This window comes from Phragmites australis, chromosome 24, assembly GCF_958298935.1.
Source record: "Phragmites australis chromosome 24, lpPhrAust1.1, whole genome shotgun sequence".
In the NCBI taxonomy this organism is placed as follows: Eukaryota; Viridiplantae; Streptophyta; class Magnoliopsida; order Poales; family Poaceae; genus Phragmites; species Phragmites australis.
The window spans coordinates 19671105-19691040 of NC_084944.1; the positions used below are offsets into that span (position 1 = coordinate 19671105).

The 19936-nt window shown below is 41.1% G+C and overlaps 1 protein-coding gene across 4 annotated transcripts; it reads right to left on the bottom strand.

The window, feature by feature from the left end:
• Positions 1-2641: 2641 nt before the first annotated feature.
• Positions 2642-8611, bottom strand: LOC133907560 (uncharacterized). Of its 4 annotated transcripts, none has more exons than XM_062349620.1 (12): positions 8403-8610; positions 7512-7704; positions 7336-7410; positions 6502-6611; positions 5956-6013; positions 5296-5355; positions 5150-5224; positions 4826-4972; positions 4316-4370; positions 3938-4060; positions 3358-3569; positions 2642-2941 (listed from the first exon to the last, which is right to left on the bottom strand). In XM_062349620.1, exons 1-12 carry the CDS (start codon positions 8486-8488, stop codon positions 2918-2920), a joined length of 1218 nt encoding a protein of 405 aa, XP_062205604.1. In that variant the 5' UTR covers positions 8489-8610; the 3' UTR covers positions 2642-2917. The 4 variants fall into 4 exon arrangements, with proteins under 4 accessions (XP_062205604.1, XP_062205605.1, XP_062205606.1 ...); XM_062349621.1 differs by having other exon boundaries at positions 6502-6608; positions 8403-8609; XM_062349622.1 differs by having other exon boundaries at positions 7512-7773; positions 8403-8558.
• Positions 8612-19936: the final 11325 nt, after the last annotated feature.

The following is a 19936-nucleotide window of genomic DNA, read 5'->3' on the forward strand; positions in this document are numbered from 1 at the left end:
ATAGAATATGTCAATGATAAAGGTAAGCAAATAATTGATAATAAAATTACAAGTGAAGATGAGTAGAAGGATATAAACGATAATTTATTCCTAGAAAGTTTTGAAGATAAAGTAATTAATGAAATACATATTGAAATCAACACTTATAATGCCTCAGAACAATATAGTAATTTTATAGACTCCCTAGATGAAATAGGATTGCACAATCTAGATAATACAATGGAAGTAGACATATGAAAGGGAAAGAGGAGAAGATATGGTGAAAGTTCAGTAAAGAGTGAAGGAAAAATGGAGAGACCATCTAGAGTATCAGGAAGATGGTCTAAAAAAAAGACTACTATATAATTATATCCCAAGGCAATATACATATATGAGTTCTAAGAGAAGAGAATTTGAAAAGACTGTAAAATTTCAAAATCATAAGAGTGACGGTGCAATAGTAAACTTAGCTGCACATGATCTCATTGATTGGCCAAATATCATAAGCATATGGAAAGGTTTGATAGTTTAGAAATATATACAAAATCAACATAATATTAGAAATAAAGTAGAAGACATGATAACTTATTTAGAAATATTTTTGGGAGAGTTAGCAAAGGTTTTATGAGAACAATGGATAGAAAATAACTCTAAACTTTATGAAGAATTAAAAATAGTAGGTAGCAACCCAAATAATTTTGTAAATATAATATCAAATATTATAATAGCAGAAGATCTAGAATTAGGTTACTCTATGTTACAAAATGAAAGGCTAAGAGAAATAGAGAAGCTAACATTAACAAACTGGAAAGGAATAAAAGAATTCTCACAACATTATTTATATAATACTACTACCGCAAAGCAAGATTATAACAAGGAATTAGTTGAATGATATTTTAATAAACTACCTGATCCCTTAGGAAGTATGATATTTGAAGAGTATAATAAAGAAACTGAAGAGACAATCATTAATATATCTCAAGCCATAATTTCTGTATTCAAACAACTAAGGAAATATGCACAAACATATAAGCTCAGAGATCCATGAAACGCTCAAATTATAATTTTTGCAATAAAATAGTCCAAATATCATTAACCTATGGAGAAGAAAGACACAAGAATAGAAGATATCATTGACATCAACAAAAGAGTAATAAAAGTTACAAAACTAAGAAAAGATATTTCTAAGAAGATCAGAAAATAAAGCTCTATTTTTACATAAGAGTAATGTAAGACGTTATAATCTTAAGAAAAATTATGATAAGACATGTAGATATTTTATATACAATTCACCTGACCATCTAAGTAGAACTTGTCCTAATAAGAAACAGAAAAGATATTCTAACAAATATGAAGAACAACAAAGAGTTTTAATAATAGATAGTATAAATGAAAATATATTAGTTTATGATGATAAAATCAAAGATGATGAGTTCATATATTCAATCACAGAAAATGATGAGACTGAAAATAATGAGGCTGACTATGAGTCAAATAATGATAAAATGGACTTAATAGACAAATTAGTAAGTCTAACAATAGATATTATAATTTAAAATATACTTCTTGTATATACTACTCAAGTCAAGAAAATAGAGCTACATTCAACATATGTCTGAAACTAGTATGCTCAGAATGTTTAAAAGAAAAAAAAACAAAAATAGAGAAAGGAACTAGAACTAAAACTAGATAAAAAAAAATAATATTCAGCAAAATAAGAACATTAAAAAAATAGAGTAATAAATTAAAAGTAAAAATAGAGGATATGAAAACCAAAATTGATAATACAAATTTAAAAAATATTATTTATAGAAAATACTAAATACCAGAAGCAAACTATATATATATCCTAGGTGAAGTCGATCGGTCAGCTGCAACCATGTGATCAACTGGGATTCCCGCCGGTGAACTAAAAAATTTAGATAATGTAATTGGAATCTTGTTACATGATATGGAGTAATTATTGTGTGTCGTAGGAACACTTGTGCATACACCAGCTTAGGACCGTTTGGTTGGCTGAGCGAGCCGATGCAAGCACGCGTGTTCGGTTTCCTGCCGAGCGCTCGAACTAGGCTTATGGGAAACGGATTTTGATCGCGTTTCTCACAGGCCTGGCTCGTTCGGGTGTACCTATATATTTTTTATTTAACTCTAGATTTTATTTAAAGATATAAAATTGATCTAAAAATTCTAAATATTTTTATAAGTAATCTAGAGTTCACTAACAACCCATTTTAATTAATTTAATCCAAAAAATCTAAACTAATATTTAATTAAAATTCTTCAAAGATACCTACTTTTATAATTTCTAGCAATTTTTATACTCAAATAAATTTCAAAAATCAAGAAAATTTACTAATATTCTTATCATGTAATGTACTAATTTATAAAAAAAATTAACCCTATATTATTTGGTAAAAAGGTAAGTTACTTTTAAATGCAACGTATACTCATAGACAACCAAACATAATCTTTTCTCAATCAAACTAAATACATACAACCAACCAAACAAACTTTATTGTATATCCTCAACCTGGCTAAACTCAACCTAGCTCGCTACATATAAGCTAGGCTGAACAATACAGCCAACCAAATGGGTCCTCCCCTTAGAGAACCACAAGCCCATACATTACTTAGCTTGGGGGCGTTCACAGCTTCCTGCTAGGCTTAAACATATCCATTCAATCCCAGGAAGACAGTAAAAAGTTTAGTCAAACAAAGAATTGACGACAAAAAATCAAAACAACAGCACTGGATATTTGCATTCTGTGATTGTCTGCGCACAAAGAGGATAACAAACCCTACACCTACAACTTTGGTCTACAAGTACACATATACATCTCACTTAAGCTTCGATTCTTATTTTACATATCATCAAGTTCAGATTTCAGAACATAGGTCCTCCTTTGCCTAGCAGTGAAGGTCTGTAATTGCAGTCTCATAGATTCAATGGAGGTGTGTCCTGGTACATTGGCACAACCTCTCAGAACTTTGACAACTCATGTCAGAGGTAAATTTGTTTTACTTAAACAATACTGTCTGGTTGATAGATCCAATGCGAGCAGAAACTAATCTGCTGGTGAATCAATCACATGCAATGTACAGTACGTATTTGAAGGTTGTAAATGATCTATATATGATACTGTACCAAGCACGAACTCAAATTACTCGAGTATGTACTGACATTTACGTAATAGATCAATGTTTCTCATGAACAACTTCATAACATCAAAACTATCAGCAAGTTCATTTTGACAATAATCTTTGTTATCATAGCGGCTTGGTCTTAAATGATTGTGACATAAGGAAAGTTAGGAGGAAGAGAAAACAGCAGAATGGTTTTGATATTAGTCAGGGCTCATAATGCAAAGACCTCACCTTGTGCAGAAGGTCATGGGCAATGCAGTCCCAAGGAAGAGATACAGACATCAAGCAGCACTTCAGAGGCACAAGTTCATCATCCATTCTTTTGTTAGCAGATGCTAACTCGTAAGCATGCTTTGCTAGCTTTGATGCAGCAGAAGCTGCTCTGTGAACAAGGACCTGAAAGCTATCTCCTGGATCTTTCTTTGACTTCTCACGGCTCTGATCTAATAAAAATAGAAGTAAGCACTTCCAGATGAGAAAGTATGGCACAACAAGCACTTCAAATCCAAAAGTTTGCATGCGGATTTGGTCAAGGGTTGGGGTGCACAGGAGACAATATAGGACATATCTAGTAGGTCATCAACAATCTTTGCTATAACTTTTTGTGTGCTCTACAATTTGTTATCATGCAAAAATGAAAAAAACATTTTTCATCATTATCTTAGCAGAGAGCCCCAAACAGACCCTTTCTCATAAAAAATCAGTATAAACAACAAAAGTTTAACAAAAGGTTGCTCAAAAGAATGTGAAACTGTGGAATCTAATCCATGAACAAAAAGGAAGATGTATTCTGATGCTAAACATAACGGACCTGCAACGCCGGAAACAGCTACTTCCACTTCTCCGCGTCCTTCAGGGCCCCTCATATAAAGTCTGTCCAGTTTAGTGTGGTCATGCCCAAGTGAGAGGAAGCTCCCAAATTTTGATCTGCCAGCTATAACATAGGAAAAATACACACATAAGAACATGTGAATGCAGCTGGAACAAAATATTGGATATCCAGTACAGTTTTAATAAATTATCACCTATGTTTAGTTGACCAAAGTTTTGATCCAGTAAACATAGCATAACCCATTTGTTCTTGCCACTGGTGGTTAACCACCAAGAGCAGAAACAGTAGATGGGAACATTAATACTAAATTGCACCATGGGAGTATCCTCTAAACAAGGTGGAAGATGAAACACTCACCATCATAAGCCTCATGGACGTTTTGGTAGCTCACATAACCTGAGAATAGAGTTCTCTGCAATAGCAACCAGAGCAATTGCTGAATTCAAGAGTGCAAATGGCCTACAAATGCTAAAAGGAAAGCATACACACAAATTCCGAGCAACTAAATCTATTTACAGTGCCAATGGGACATTCAAAAACAGGATCATGCATTTGATTATTAACTATAAATTTTGTTAAGTATGCATATTTCAGAAGAGCTCGTAAACTTTCTTCCATAAATTCAGTGAATAAAATCACTGATGGCTTCTGTGTGCTAAAAACTATTCGAACTAATTCTTTTATTGAGAAACTTATCGAACTATCTAGGAAAAGGATATATTGGCACAGAAGAAGATGGATTCATAATCCTGTTCTACAAACAAGTTACAAATAAATAGCAGAAGTCACTAATATCTGAAAGTGGTAAAGAGAAACCTTCATTGCTATGAATTATGAGAGAGAGAGAGAGAGAGAGAGAGAGAGAACCTTTGGCGGTTTTTCTTGGTTACTCCCAGAGTTGGCTCCAGACTGTATATGTGAACCAGTATTCTTGGACTCATTATCTTCGGGAAATGCTGCCCCATCATGTGCATTGAGAATCACACAATAGCAGTGTTCAGGATCAGACAAAACCTGCTCAAATTAGAAGATTACTGTACTCTATAGGGTCAACTTGGGAAACTACAAACATGGGGGGAAACGGCAAAAGGAAAACCATGCAACATCAGAGCATAAGCATCAACAACATTTAGGACGTTGCCAGGACACTGTTGTACAACTACAACTTGAGAGAACTGCATGAAAACTTACCACAGCATCAAAAGTATCATCAAAGTCGTCCACTGAGAAACAAATGTTGGGGTATGCAGGTACCGTTTCTACAGCCTGCCAACAGATGCATGAGCCTCTATTAGAAGTCTGCCTCTAACAGAAGATGGTGCAAAATAAAACCCTACCTTCCTTCGGTCAAGATGAAAATTTACACGGCTAGGGGATGCATATACAGTTTTTGTAACCTGTTTCCATGAAAAGAAAGAGATTGAGACAAGGTTAGTTAATGCAAACATAAATGCCTCTCAACCTCTGATGCCACTTCTCCAATACGTAATGTCAGTCATATAAGTGGGGTACCTCCCCTATATAACGCTTTTTTATTCTTTCCTTTTCATGCAGAAAATACAGGTAAGATTCAGTCAAATTAGTTGGGAAAGGGCAACAGCGAACTGGAGAGGGCGATGGAATTAGGACAGGAGGGAGCAGTCTACAATTGCCAACTATTGTTGAAGTTCCTAGCAAACCAGTTGCATGTTTCACGTATAACAATTCGGGGTTTTACTTTTATGTCGTTAGGTTCGAAAATTGATATTAATTTAACTGATATGTCTAATTACCATATACAATAACTCGGAAAAGTAAATCCAACTGTTTGCAGGCATATTTTAAACAATAAATTACATTGCCCTTTCATTGCAATGTGGAAACCAAGAGATGTGTTCAAATGTATTAGTGAAAAAAAGCAGTGGTGAAACAAAGCACAAGAAGAAAACAACAGGAGTCTGTGCACCTTTGGAAAATAATCACTGATGACTAAAGGTAAATGCTTACTTGTACCGCACCTTATAAACTGGCGACAACTGCTTCCTTCTCTCTGCGCGATTGTGAAGATCTCCAATGCTGTGAAAGTATCCCATAAGAACTAACATACCAAATTTATCTATCCATAAACAGTAACTAAGGACGTAAAGATATCATAACTGGTTCTCATTTTTTGTGACAATGGATACTATTGGCAATCTAGGATATGCAAGTCCCAGCACAAACTCATGAAGCAAGATAGTTTCCATGATCCTAGGTTGTTCAGTCAGCTAATGATCTATGTCAGGCCAAATCCTAAACCTGTTATCTAGAACAGAGAACAATTTTTTCCCTAACGTGACACAAGAATCATCATGTGGCAACTGTGTCACATTTCAATAAAGGATAAGAAATTAAGAGATGAAAAGCTGGAAAGTTTACTGGTTGACATATCAAAACTTCTACATTCTAAATAAGAGAGAATTTACTTCATTAAATCATTGTTCTTACAAAGAATTGTATGAAAAATATTATTCAGAATAACTACTGAGCATGCAACTTTTAACATAACTGCTGCAGAAACATACCCACATATTGCTACTGTAACAGTGTATGAAGTATGAGCGATTAAATTCAAATAGAAGGAACGTTCCCAATCAACCTCCACTGTATTAACATTGATGACGTTTTCAAGCTGCTTCACATTAAACAGATAGGTTAGTTAGCACAGCAACCCAAAAGAAAACTACTTCTTATCAGAGGTTCTCCACCAAACAATACATTAAATAATATGACACAAAAAGCACAACGGTTAGGATTCTGATGTTCTGCTCACATCTCACAAGCATGAAAATTACACACCGTACTTTGTGCATGCAAACTGGAAGATATTTACTCAGGTAGGACTTTTGGATAAGAACAAAAAATCTAAGATTCCCATATACAGAAGAACGGTCAAATGATAAGTCTGTTTTATAAATATCAACACAAATTTTTAAATTAAATGGATAAGTGTACACATTTAGTTATTCAGCATTGGTTATTGCATTAGTGAAAGAAACTAAAAGCATTGCACTAGTTAGTTGATCTAAAAAAAGCATGAGGATCAAAGGGTGCAATGTGAAATCTTTATTTAAAAATAAAATTCACAGAAATACTTAATTCAAAAGTCTTTCCACGAAGAAGGAATAAATATGTTTTTGGGAAAGCACCGCAAACATGGGGACAAAGGATAATGTAGCCTGTTGTAGTGCACTGGTTTTATAGTCTCAAATGAGTCAACTCAACTATACATGAGATAAAAATACAAAATGCAAGGAACAAAGAGCAGAGAATATGCCAAAAAAGAATCCTTTGAAGCTGCTACATGAGAATCATATGCATTAGCTGATCTGAAGAAAAGTAGATTAAGTATTGCTTACCGTGGGAGCCCATCTCCGCACAAAAAAGGGAGGTGGATCTTCCATGTCATCATTGGAGCCATAACCATGAAATTTCTGCATCAACACAGCCAGTAACATCAAGAAGTGTACTGGATTTTCAAAGAACTGCAGGTTATCTGGCCAAAAAGGAGTAAATCAACAGGAACAGTAAGTACCATATTACTAACAAAGAAGACAAGGTCGTCCTCTTCCCTTCGGTTTGATACCCCACCACGCACGAAGAAAAGATCTAGCATTTCATGCCAGAATTTATCATCCATTCCTGCATCTGAGGCGTCATCTTCAGCATCAACAATCGTCCAGCCAATCAAATGTGAGTGTTTCTTCACCATACTGAGCAACTCGGTCCTGAAAACGGAACATGCACAATAGAGAAGCTTGAACACCATCTAAAGCTTGTGAAGCGGATCTCGGTGCCTACAAAGCATGTCATTTTTCTTTTATTAGGTAGCTTGAACCTACTCTGTAAATCATTGAAATATGAACTTGGTAAACCAAGCATGGGCCCAAGGAATTACTCATGTTGGCTAAAGAACTTGGGGCAAATATAATATCAAAAAGGGTAGAAGTATCACGGCCACATTTATGATTCTCGTAACGCGAAAGACACAAGTGTCATACTCGTATAGCATAGGCGTACATATTTACTAAGGACGCCCAGTAAGGCCTGAATCAGGGACAAAGCAGGCATGTGCAGTTGCAGAACAGAGGAGGACGGCACGGCAATGTTCAGGTAAGCCCTACCCACTGAAGTGCAACAGCAGCTGCAATCAATCATCATAGGTCGAATTTCGAGAGCATAATTGCTCAAGATAGCATGCTTGTTTCGGGCAGTCCATTCAACTGAATGCTTGTTCCTAAACCTCGGAATCAAATAAAATCAAATACCACAAGCTTGCAGAAGGAAGGATTTCGAGGATGCATCGAAGGCTGAAAATAACCCATCTCCGCGGTACAATGCTTCATATAGGCTAAATCTGGTTGCCTCTCGCTTCCCGTGGCGCATCGGATTGAAGAGGAGGGAGGGGGCACGTCACATCACATACCTTGAGGGCGATGGTGATGCGTCGGTGGCGTTGAATCTGTGGACGGCGATCTCTCCGGGAGGAAAGGGGGACGGCGGCGCCGCCATGGCGGATGGGCTGGATCCGATATCGAACGAGGGAGGGGAGGGGATCGAAACCGCACCCTTGCTCCTCTCGTCTCACGTGATTTGGGCAAGGTTCACAAATTTGGTTAGACCCGGAAAACCGGTCCCGGCGATAACCGGAAATACACCGTTACCATGAAAATCGGTTAAAATTCAGACAAATTAACTCCATCAAATTTGCAATTTAAGATAAATTCAGACCGAATTGACTGAATGTAACCTATCAAATTCTACCGGTAATTGAACGGATTGACCCATTGATCGATCGATTTTTCTACATTTTCTGCATTCACCATTAACCGATCAAATTTTTCTATTTATCGAGCGCATTTCTCGATAACCGGGGAAGTTAAAAAAATAGAAAAAATGGCTCAACCATGTAGAATAAATAACTAATTTATCTGAGCTTCAAATCAAGTGAAATAAATTTTGTTGGTTTTCTTGTAATATGATTTACATGATAAAAATATTTATACTCATAAAAAAGTTAAATATTTTCTGTAAGAAAATTTATTTGCTAAACCTAGTTAAATGCATAGTTAACTCTTTACTAATCCAAAAATTATGAAACTAATTTTGTTAGTATTCTTAATTTTATGTCTTTTAAAAATACATGAACTCATAAAATAGTTATTGTAATATGCAGGATTATGTAAACGTGTTGCAACTAGATTAAATCATAAACATCACACCTCCAAAATTAATGAAACCACTTTTATTAGTTTACTTTATGTAGGAAAAATAATGGTAGACATGCAAAAGTTAATTACAGTGTTGTTTCTTAATATATTCATTTTCTGCTTGTGAACTTTGTAAAAATTATGAAGAAATTAATAAAACTCTAAATGAAGTGAAACTAATTTTAAAGATCTCTTAAGATACACCCTACACAAGAAAAATATGTGTTGATATGTTAAGCTTTTTCTTAACATAAGTTAATAAATGAGCTGCATGCTTTTAACTTTTTTCTTGTTTTCAAACTTTCTCTCTATAAAATATGATACAAATGACATTATTTGTGGAAAAATTCACAGAAGGTCTTAGAATTGTCTCTAGTTTGTTTAAGGATTTTTTACAATTTTTTTATTTTTTTTAAATTTTTTGAATTCAAATTCGAAAATCGGTCGGATTATGAAATTGGTGCGGACCGATAAGCTTGGTAATCACGGTTATCGATCGATAATCGATGAATTTTCAAACCCTGAGCGTGGGAGAGAGAATCAAAAAGGAAGAAGCACCTCATCTTCTCACCCCAAACAAAACAAAGATTTTGTTAGGAAACATGAAGTTTGCAATCGAATGTGGGCCGTCTCGATCTCTTATGTTGGGACCTAAATTCCAGACAAGGAAGGCCTTCGATCTAGAGGGGAAGCTGAAGGCTTCAAAGTGTGGCACATATTAGAGAGTGAGATAATCTTAATTCCTCTATCATCTCAGTTACATTGCTAGCATATTTATAGCTCGTACTCAACCACTCCACGCTAGGATTTACAGTTTCATCCCCAACTGCCACATTCTCGGCATATTCTGATCCCTGGCGCCACGGGTTGACCTTCGGGCTCTGACCGAAGGACCGCTACGTCCTTCGCTTATGATGACAATTAGCATCGCGGATTGACCTTCGGCCTCCTACCGAAGGCCCGCCAGAGCCTTCGTCTGCACTTCCTGAAACACAACTGCAATAGTTATCAGAGCTCAACCACCGGCGGACTTCGACTCACCATCCGAAGGGGTACGTGAGATCATCCCCCAATAGTAGCCCCCTACAGGTAAGGTTCATCTTCGAAGGGCCGAGCCTATAAATTGGATGATATAGCTCAACATCGTCCCCTTCGGCCCGTCGAAGGCCCCCGGGGGCTAGTTTAACTTTTTAGCAAATTGCCCCCTCATGTTGTTCATTTTGACTATTATTATTTTTATTTTTTGTTTGTATTTTTGCGTTGGTATGACCATTCTGCCCCTACAGAACCATCGGATCGAGGACGTTAAATGTCTTCACTTCATGCCGAAACGTCTTTTACGGCTACGGTTCAACTTCCGACGTGTCTCGTTTTAAACGTCGTTACCCCCTGTTTTTACCGCTATAAATATGCTCCACACGGTGGTTCAATTTTTATCGCTTGAACTCGCTGAAGCTGCAGCTCTCGTATGAAGGTTTTCTTTCCGAAGTCTCTCATAGTCTTTCACAATCTCTTTTCTTTCCGAAGCTCAGCGCGAATGGCTCCGAAGGGTAAGGCAAACCATCCAAAGACCTACTGGATTGGACAATCTAAGGTGGAAGATGATTCTTAGTGACAACGACGAGGAGCCTTCGGATCCGCACGTGACCGCTGAGTCAGCAGTAGGGGAAACTGAGGTCGAAGGAGCTGAGAATGTTGAGGCGGTAGCTGACTCGTCGTCTTCCCCTTTGTCTTTGAATTCCTCCTCTGACAACAAGTCATCCAGTGGCCACAGAGCCACCGAGACCGAAGAGGAGACTTCGCCACCCATGGCCTGCCGTGGCAGAAAGGGGCTTATGAGTCACGGCGGCTTACTCGACACGAAGTCTATTGAAGCCAAAGCCTTCAAGATTTCATCGTTTGAGCCAAGCTCAGGGGAGGTCAATGATGCGAAGAAGAGTTTTTAGCACCTTTGTTCTACCCGAGCTTGAGATTTCTCTCGCGCGAAAGCCCGCTGCTAAGCTCATTAATGCTTTCGATGTGGCCATTGCGAAGGTATCCTGCATCGTTTCCTTGGTTTTCTGTTCTCATACCCGCGTGCTATCGCAGGCTATGCTTACCTCACGTGCTCAGCGCAAGCAAGCGAAGAATTTTGAGGCCCACGCAAGAAATGCAGAGGCGCAAAGGGACATGTTTCAGGTCCGAGCGGAGAAGGCCGAAGCCCAAAAATGGGAGTTCGTGCGACGAGCGAGGGAGGCTGATCTACACTTGCAGCAGCTTGAAAAAGAAGTGAGCTCCCTTCGCTCAGGCAAATAGAGCGCGGAGGAAGAGGTTACATGCCTACGGAAGAATCTAATGGCGTCTGAAACTCAAGTTTCTGAGCTGCAAGCCCTCTGCACCGCTAAAAAAGCTAAAACGTAGCAGCTGCGCGAAGAGCTGGACGAGACGAAGGTGCTATCCGAGGACGCCCTCACTGTGCTTGGAGAACCGAAGCCGAAGGCCATTGCAGTTTGCAAAGCCATTAGCAATACTTTTAATGGAATCGGTGCTTCGGCCCTACCTCCAACTCTTGACCTTGTCGGGCTGGGTGGACTTATTGGATGGATCAGCAAAATCAACGGAAGCCTTTTGCCTGCAGCCCAATTGTACGGCGACTTCTGCACCATAGTCTCAGCCAGGAGTTTAGTGCAGTCAATTGAGATGACTGGTTGTGACCAACACATTGCGCTTCAGAAACCCACCTTCTGCTACCCATCGGATATGTGAACTTCGACCGTGTCGAGGACATCAAAGGCCACTTCGTGGTCATTCACTACCAATTATTGGTGTAAACATGGCCGCGAGCTCGCCCTCTAGGAGGCGGAAATCAATCGCCAGCAAGTACGTGTTTTTGCTGTTTTTTTATAGGGTGAGGATTTTCGTTGTCTGCGCATTCATTGAACCTTTTTGCTGCAGGCGAAAGCGAAGGAGGACCCTTTGACTAAGGAGACGACCGTAGAGGCCGAAGAACCCGAGAAGGTGTGAAGAAAAAGTGTGAAGCGTCATGTTGGGTTTTGAACATTTTGTTATCGATTGAAGCATTCTGTAACATATACAATTTTGTTTGTTGTTAAATGTTTTGACTATCTTTGCTCCCTGCGCAGGTCCTCCCCTCGGACATTGCGTAGGTAGCTGAAGATGTTGTTCCTATCTCTATGATGCGGGACAATTTTTTCATGTCTTGGTCTTGCTGGGACTCCTTCCACCGCCGCCACCCAACTATCGATTTTGAGAGGTACTGGAGGGCGAAGTGTAGGGCTTATGACGTGATGAATGCCAAATCCAAAGCATATTGGAAGTCTTTTAGCCCTTCAGTTTTAGAGACCCATAGGGCTGAGCGTGAATCCCATCGGATTGTGCGCGGAGATGTTGAGCCTCTGCATATTCTCGTCGACCTGAAGCCCAAGCCGAAAGACAATAACTGTGTGTTCCTGCCCCACCAGTTCCAATTTTGTTACCGACGAGGGCCTTCTACGTAAATAGTGCGACATATCGGAGGCGGGAACACATCGCCTGTATCTTTGTCTTCCACTTCTTCATCTTCTTACATTGGATCCCCATTGGATCCAACGTTGCCTTTTCATGCCAGTCAAGGCATAGCCTTTCAATTTGGCTTTAGCCAATGGTATAAGGATTTTGTTGATCCTGATGTTGATGATTTTGTGGAATAAAGAATGTTGAGATGATTATTATATTTTGTTATTATACTGTGCTTATCGAGTTGGTCCACCTTCGGCAGCACCGCGTGCGAAGTGTGATCGTGGCAACCCCGTCCCCCCCCCCCCGACTTTAAAGTCGTAGGGACCTTCGGCAGCAACGCACGCAAAGCATCATTCGGAGAACGCCGTCCTCTCTGACCTTGAAGCCGTAGGGACCTTCGGCAATAACGCAAGCGAAGCATCATTCGGAGAACGTCATCCCCCCGACCTTGAAGCCGTAGGGACCTTCGGCAGTAGGGACTTTGCTCTTAATGACCCGGTAGTGCATATCTTGGTTTCACGTTGTAATTGCTATTTTTCTTCCAAAAGTTTGTTTCTCCTTCGGTGCCGGGCAGGCACTCTTAGCCCCTGACTTAGCCGAGAGATGCGCCGCCTTCTGCGGTCAAGCAGCACTTCAGCTTTTTTTTTTGAAGGTTTGTTTCTCCTTCGGTGCGGGGGCAGGCACTCTTAGCTCCCGACTTAGCCGAGAGGTGCACCGCCTTCTTTGAGGTCAAGCAACACTTCGGCTCTTTTTTATTTTTTCTTCCTAAGGTTTGTTTCACCTTCGGTGCGGGGGCAAACACTCTTAGCCCCCGACTTAGCCGAGAGGTGCGCCGCCTTCTTTGAGGTCGAGCAGCACTTCGGCTTTTTTTTTTCTTCCAAACGTTTGTTTCTCCTTCGGTGCGGGGGCAGGTACTCTTAGCCCCCGACTTAGCCGAGAGGTGCGCCACCTTCTTTGAGGTCGAGCAGCACTTAGGCTTTTCTTTTTTCTTCCAAAGGTTTGTTTCTTCTTTGGTGCGAGGGCAGGCACTTTGATTCCCCAACTTAGAGAGGTGCGCCGCCTTCTTTGTGGTCGAGCAGCACTTCAATTTTTTTTTTCCGAATGTTTGTTTCTCCTTCGTTGCGGGGGCATGTACTCTTAGCCCCCGACTTAGCCGAGAGGTGCGCCACCTTCTTTGAGGTCGAGCAGCACTTCGGTTTTTTTTCCCCGAAGGTTTGTTTCTCCTTCGGTGCGGGGTAGGCACTCTTAGCCCCCGACTTAGCCGAGAGGTGCGCCGCCTTCTTTGAGGTCGAGCAACACTTTGGCTGTTTTTTCTTCCGAAGGTTTGTTTCTCCCCCCTTTTTAAGGATTACAAACATTCATGTGTAACTCAATCATAATTACTTTGCCATAGAGGCGAGGATGCTGCTGAAAGAAATTATTTAAAATGTGGACAAGTTCGAAGCAACCCATGATCGAAGTTTCGCCACGGGTTTGCGCCCGTCCAAAGTCGAAGGGTAAGATGTCTTTAACATTTCATACCTCGACTTTTATGGTGAGTTCTCGGCATGTTTCTTGTCGATTGGTGTGCTTCCTTTTTTCGAAGGCCTGCAACACTTCGACGATGAATTATGCATACTCAAGAAAAGTACACGCTTTCTTGGGGGTATTTCCATACATATTAGAGGGTTTACAAAGGTCGCTGCCTCGTTAAAAACCTTACGCCCTAACGAAGGGTTCCCCCTATGAGGAAAAAAGTACAGCGCCCGTACACTATTTTGATAAAATGAAAGGAAAACAAAATTACATAAATGTTGAATTGGTTCGTGTGCTTTGTCCATTGATGCGAAGACTTCCTCGGTTACTACACATAGAACTTGCGAAGGTTGTCAGCATTCCAAGTGTGCGGGAGCTCATCACCTTTGACAGTAGCCAAGTGATAGGATCTGGGCCTTAACGACCTCTTCACCAAGAAGGGTCCATCCCACTTGCTTTGCAATTTTCCCATGGTGGAAGCATTGTTGAGTCTTCGCATTACCAAATCCCCAGGGGCGAAGTCCTTTGGGGACACTTTCTTGTCTCTCCACCTTCTGGTCTCCTCCTGGTATCTTGTCAAGTTTTCGATGGCCTGTATTCTCATTTCCTCCAGTGCATCTTTTGATGTCAATTCTTCGCTTTGTGCTGATTCATTCGTGACTCGAAATGATCTATTTTTACATTCCTTCGGAGTCATTGCATCTTTGCCGAAGAGTAGACGAAATGGTGTGAACCCAGTCAGTCTTGTTACCGTTGTTCTTACGGACCATAAGACCTTCAGCAACTCTTCCACCCACTTTCCTTTTGGCAGGCCTTGCAAACGTATTGCGACACCAGCAAAAACAATGTCGTTTGCCCTTTCCATGGCTCCATTTGACTGTGGGTGATACACTGATGCAAAGTGGACATTGATTACCAGGTCTTTGCAGAATTGCCTGACCCTTCGCTATCAAATTGCGTGCCGTTATCAACGATCACTTCATGTGGAACTCCGAAGCGACAGATGATGTTCTACCACAAGAATTTTTGGATATTTCTTGATGTTATATTCACCAACGGCATTGCCTCCACCTACTTGGAGAAGTACCCTACTGCAACGATAGTGTAACGCAAGTTTTTCGAGGCAGTTGGTAACTGTCCGACAATGTCAATTCCCCACCGCGTTAACGACCAGATCGGTGGTATGAGCTGTGTCTTTATTGAAGGCCTGTTTGAACCCTTCGCCAAGTACTGGCACTGCGTACAACTTCAGACTACACACTTCACATCATAGACTACCTTGGCCAAAAGAATCCTTGCCTGAATGCTTTTCCGACGAGGGCTCGAGTGCCTACGTGTGAGCCACACAGTCCTCCATGTATTTCTCTCAGCAAGTTTTGCCCCTCTGCCTGGGATATGCATCGCAGCATTTGTGCACAAACTCCCATCTTGTACAAGTCATCCCCCATAATTTTGTAGTTTCTAGCTCTCTGGGCCATGCGCTTCACCTCGACATTATCTTCGGGCTCATAGTAGCCGCGAAGATGAGCCATTATGGGAGAGCGCAAATCTTCGCTCTCAATTATAGAGACTGAGCATGCCTTCTGCGAAGAGGCCTCTACAGCTGGCACCTTCAATTTTTGATAAAACATATCTGGCGGTATCGGTAGATTTTGTGCCACAGCCTTTGCGAGGTCATCAGCCTCGAAGTTGTCATTTCTTGATATGCTCTTGACTGTGAATCCCAGGAAGTGCTTTTCCATGCTTCAAACTGCTGCCATGTATTTGAGTAGTTCTGGCTCCTTCATCTGAAATGTCTTGTCAATTTGGCTTGCTATCACTTTAGAGTCTGTCTTTACCAATACCCTCCGGGCGCCCAAAGCTCGCGCCTTGCGAAGGCCAAAGAGAATTGCTTCGTACTGCACAACATTGTTTGTCGATCGAAACTCGAGCCTGGCGGTGTATCTCAACTTCACTCCTGAAGGCGAAGATAACACTACCGCCACACCAGCGCCCGAAGCCCCCCAGGCTCCGTCACAATATGCGATCCAAACCGGGTTTAACGGTACTTCTTCTGGAGCTTCGGCCTGCAGCATCCAATCTGCCACAAACTCCGCTAATGCCTGAGACTTCATCATGGTTCTTGCAATGAAAACTATCATGTGCAGTCCTCCCTACAGCTTCACGATTTTCAAACATGTCATGAAGGGGTAGGGAGGTGGGCACTGTAATCTTGTGAGCTGTAAAGTAATGGCGAAGCTTCCGCGATGCCATTACTAGTTCTTAGGCCACCTTTTCCATTTCGGAGTAGAACCTCTTCAGGCCCGCCAAAGCCTCCGACACATAGTATACCGGAAATTGTCACAACTTGTTATTTTCTTGCCTTTCTTGCACGAGTACGGCACTTACAGCCGAAGGGGATGCTGCTATGTATAGCAACAACTCAGCCTCGGGATCGGGGCTGGACAGGGTCGTGAGCTTCTTTAGATAAAGGGGTCAGAGCCTTTTAGCGTTTTGAAGAAAGGTAGGCTTCGCTAGTCTAAATTTGCGATGAACTAGTTCAGTGCTGCCAACCTACCTGCCAGGCGCTGTGCTTGTTTTCTACTCTGCGGGGGTCTCATGTCAATTATTGCTTGAATTTTTTGGGGTTCCACCTCGATGCCCCTTTTCGAGACCAAGAAGCCCAGCAACCTTCCAGATTGCACCCCAAATGCACATTTTTCAGGGTTCAGTTTTAGGCCCGCACTTCGCAGGCTTTCGAAGGTTTCCCGAAGGTCTTCGAGATGGTGGTCCTTTCTGATGCTTTTGACCACTATGTCATTGACGTATGCTAAGACATTTTGCCCTAGCTGTGAATTGAACATTGTCTGTACCAACCTGGCAAAGGTGGCGCTAGCATTCCGAAGGCCAAAGGCCATCCTTACAAAGCAATATAGACATAGAGAGAGTTGTTGCTAGGTATTGCTGCATAGAGAGCAGATTAATGAGTGGTTTTGTACTGTACCAAGTGGTATGCCGGTACTGTGAGCCTTGGTGACTCATGCTTGTTGACCCTCCGACTTAGTGTAGAGCGACGGCAAGACTCTTGTATGGGGACGCAAAGACTCTTATTTTGGTGGCTCAAGTTAGTGAAGACAGTGGCAAGTGACCATAAGAGACTTGTGGTGAGATATTGTCTTTGGTGGCTTGGTGACTCAACCTACTTTAAGCCTAGGTGAGTAGGTGGCTCAAGGGTCATGACTGGGTGCCGTTCAAGAGCTATAGCCTAGGTGGCCTACCACCTACCTGGTCAATATTCAACCACCTTCTGCTCTTAAGGGTGAGATTCCTTTTAAGCATCTATGTAAGTGTCTTCCTGACTACTCTTATCTTCATCTTTTTTGTTGTGTTTGTTATGTTCTTTTTACCCCTTGTGAGCATATCAAACAGACTACTCAATATGTTGAATGTGTTCTTGGCTACAGTGTTGAGCATAAGGGTTATCGACGTTAGGACCCTATTGCTAACTGGATGCATATTTATCAAGATGATACTCTTGATGAGTCTTGTCTCTTTTATCCTCGTACCTCTCTGTAGCGAAAATAACCCTATTTGGCTATGATTGTGATTTTAGGGATTAATGAGAACATAGTCATTGGGACTAAAATGTTTGTCAAGAACACATATTAGTAGGTCTCATGGATGCAATACATTAAGAAGTCACTGTAGCCGGGACAAAGTTCGATTTAATTGAAAAAGTCCAAAGAAGATTTGTCTCACCAGATGGTCCGGTACAGAGGAGTTTGCACTCACCGGAACATTATGTCCAGAGACTGATAGCCTCATCGGATAATCCGATGAATAGGACATGAGACTACCGAATTGTTTCTGACAAATGAGGAGAAGGTTGAGGACCTCACCAGATAGTTCAGTGATCTACACTGGATAACACCAGAGTATTTCCTGCAGAGAAGAATGCAAGTGCAGAAGATTGAAGATCAACCCACCAGATGGTCCAATGCTTGGTTTGTGCTCACTGGATTATGGAATCGGAGCATTTCTTACAGAGGTGACTACAAGTATTAAAGAATGAAGAAGAACCCACCGGAAGGTCTGGTGCTTTGAGGATGAATGCACCGGAGCATTTTACATAGAGAGGCTACAAAGGCTCGGATGGCTCAAGATAACTCACCGAAAGGTCCGGTGATAGATTTGAAGGTACACCGAAGTGTCCGGTATTTACAAAGATATTGAGTGGAGTTCCAATGGCTAGTTTATGAGGTTGTACTCACCGGATGATCTGGTGTTAGTACTACTGTTCTCACCGGATCATCCGGTGTTAACAACTTTTTTGAGCCGTTGAAAAAACGGCTAGTTCGCGAGTTTGAGACTATAAGTACCCCTCCACTCAGTCATTTGATGGGGTGGTATGCTACTTGAGTCTAGAGGAAGCTCATACACACTTGAGAAGACATCCAAGCCACCAAAGTGTTTAAAGTGATCACCCAAGGCGATTAAGCACAAGATTAGAGAGTGTTTAATGCTTATAGGTATAGAGTGAGTTATAGCTAGGTGATGCAACTTGAAAAAGGAATCAAAGAGTGATCCTAGCTTGTACCTAGAGGTACACCGGCACTTTAAGAGTCTTGGTGACTCGCCAGCATCTTGGGCCTTGGTGGCTCAAGCTCGTTGACCCTCTGACTTGGTGTGGAGCGGTAGCAAGACATGTGTATGGGGACGGAGACTCTTGCCTTGGTGGCTCAAGCTCCGAAGTGATCACGATGATAAATAACCGAAAGAGAGACTAGTGATGAGACATTGTCTTGGTGACTTGGTGGCTCATCCGGGTTGAGGTCTTGCCTTAGTAGCTTGGTGGCTCAAGAGTCATGACCGGGAGCCGACCGAGAGTATATCTTTGGTGCAGCTCCAACATGGACTAGAGGTGGCATTCATGCTATTGATATCACGAGATAAAAATCCCTTGTGCCGAGTTTGTATCTCTATTTTATTTACGTTTCCACATTTACATGCTTACAATTTACCTTGCTAAAGTAGGTTGTAATCCTCTTGAGCAATAGAGTAAACACACTAGATAAATCTAGAGTATATTTAGATAGAAATTGAGATAGGTTTATCTTATGAAGTTTTTAGAGCAATTAATTTCTAAGTGTATTAATTTACCCCCCTTCTTAAGATATCACCGTTCCTCACACTCTCCTTACACTTCTTCAGTTTTCTTTGTTGAACCACTGTCTTTTCTTACTTTTCCTGCCACAACCATCATCGTTTCGCCTTCTTTTCCTCAGCAATCATTGGTGTCCTCTCCTGTTACACCTTTTTCAGTGCTTCCCGCACCTTTGGCCCCTAACTCACCAGACCCTACTCCTTCTGGCAATGTTACACCTTTTTCTTTTAACTACACTCACCATTCCCACGTTGTCTCACATCCTGATGTGCCACTTCTAATGAGCTATCTCCTTCTGACAATCTAGTTCCTTCATCTTCTCGCTATTCACTTCGTGATCATCATTCAATTTGACCTCATAATCATTTTGGCTTTGCTGGTGTTGTTCCTCCTGAGCTATCTTCTTACTATAATGTTGTTGTTCATCAAGAATGGAAGCATGCGATGGTAGAGGAGCTTGCTGCTCTTGAGCGCACCAGCACATGAGGTCTTGTCCCTCTTCCCCCACATGTTCGTCCCATCATGTGCAAGTGGGTCTATACGGTTAAGACCCGCTCTGATGGTTCTCTTGAGCGTTACAAGGCTCATTTTGTT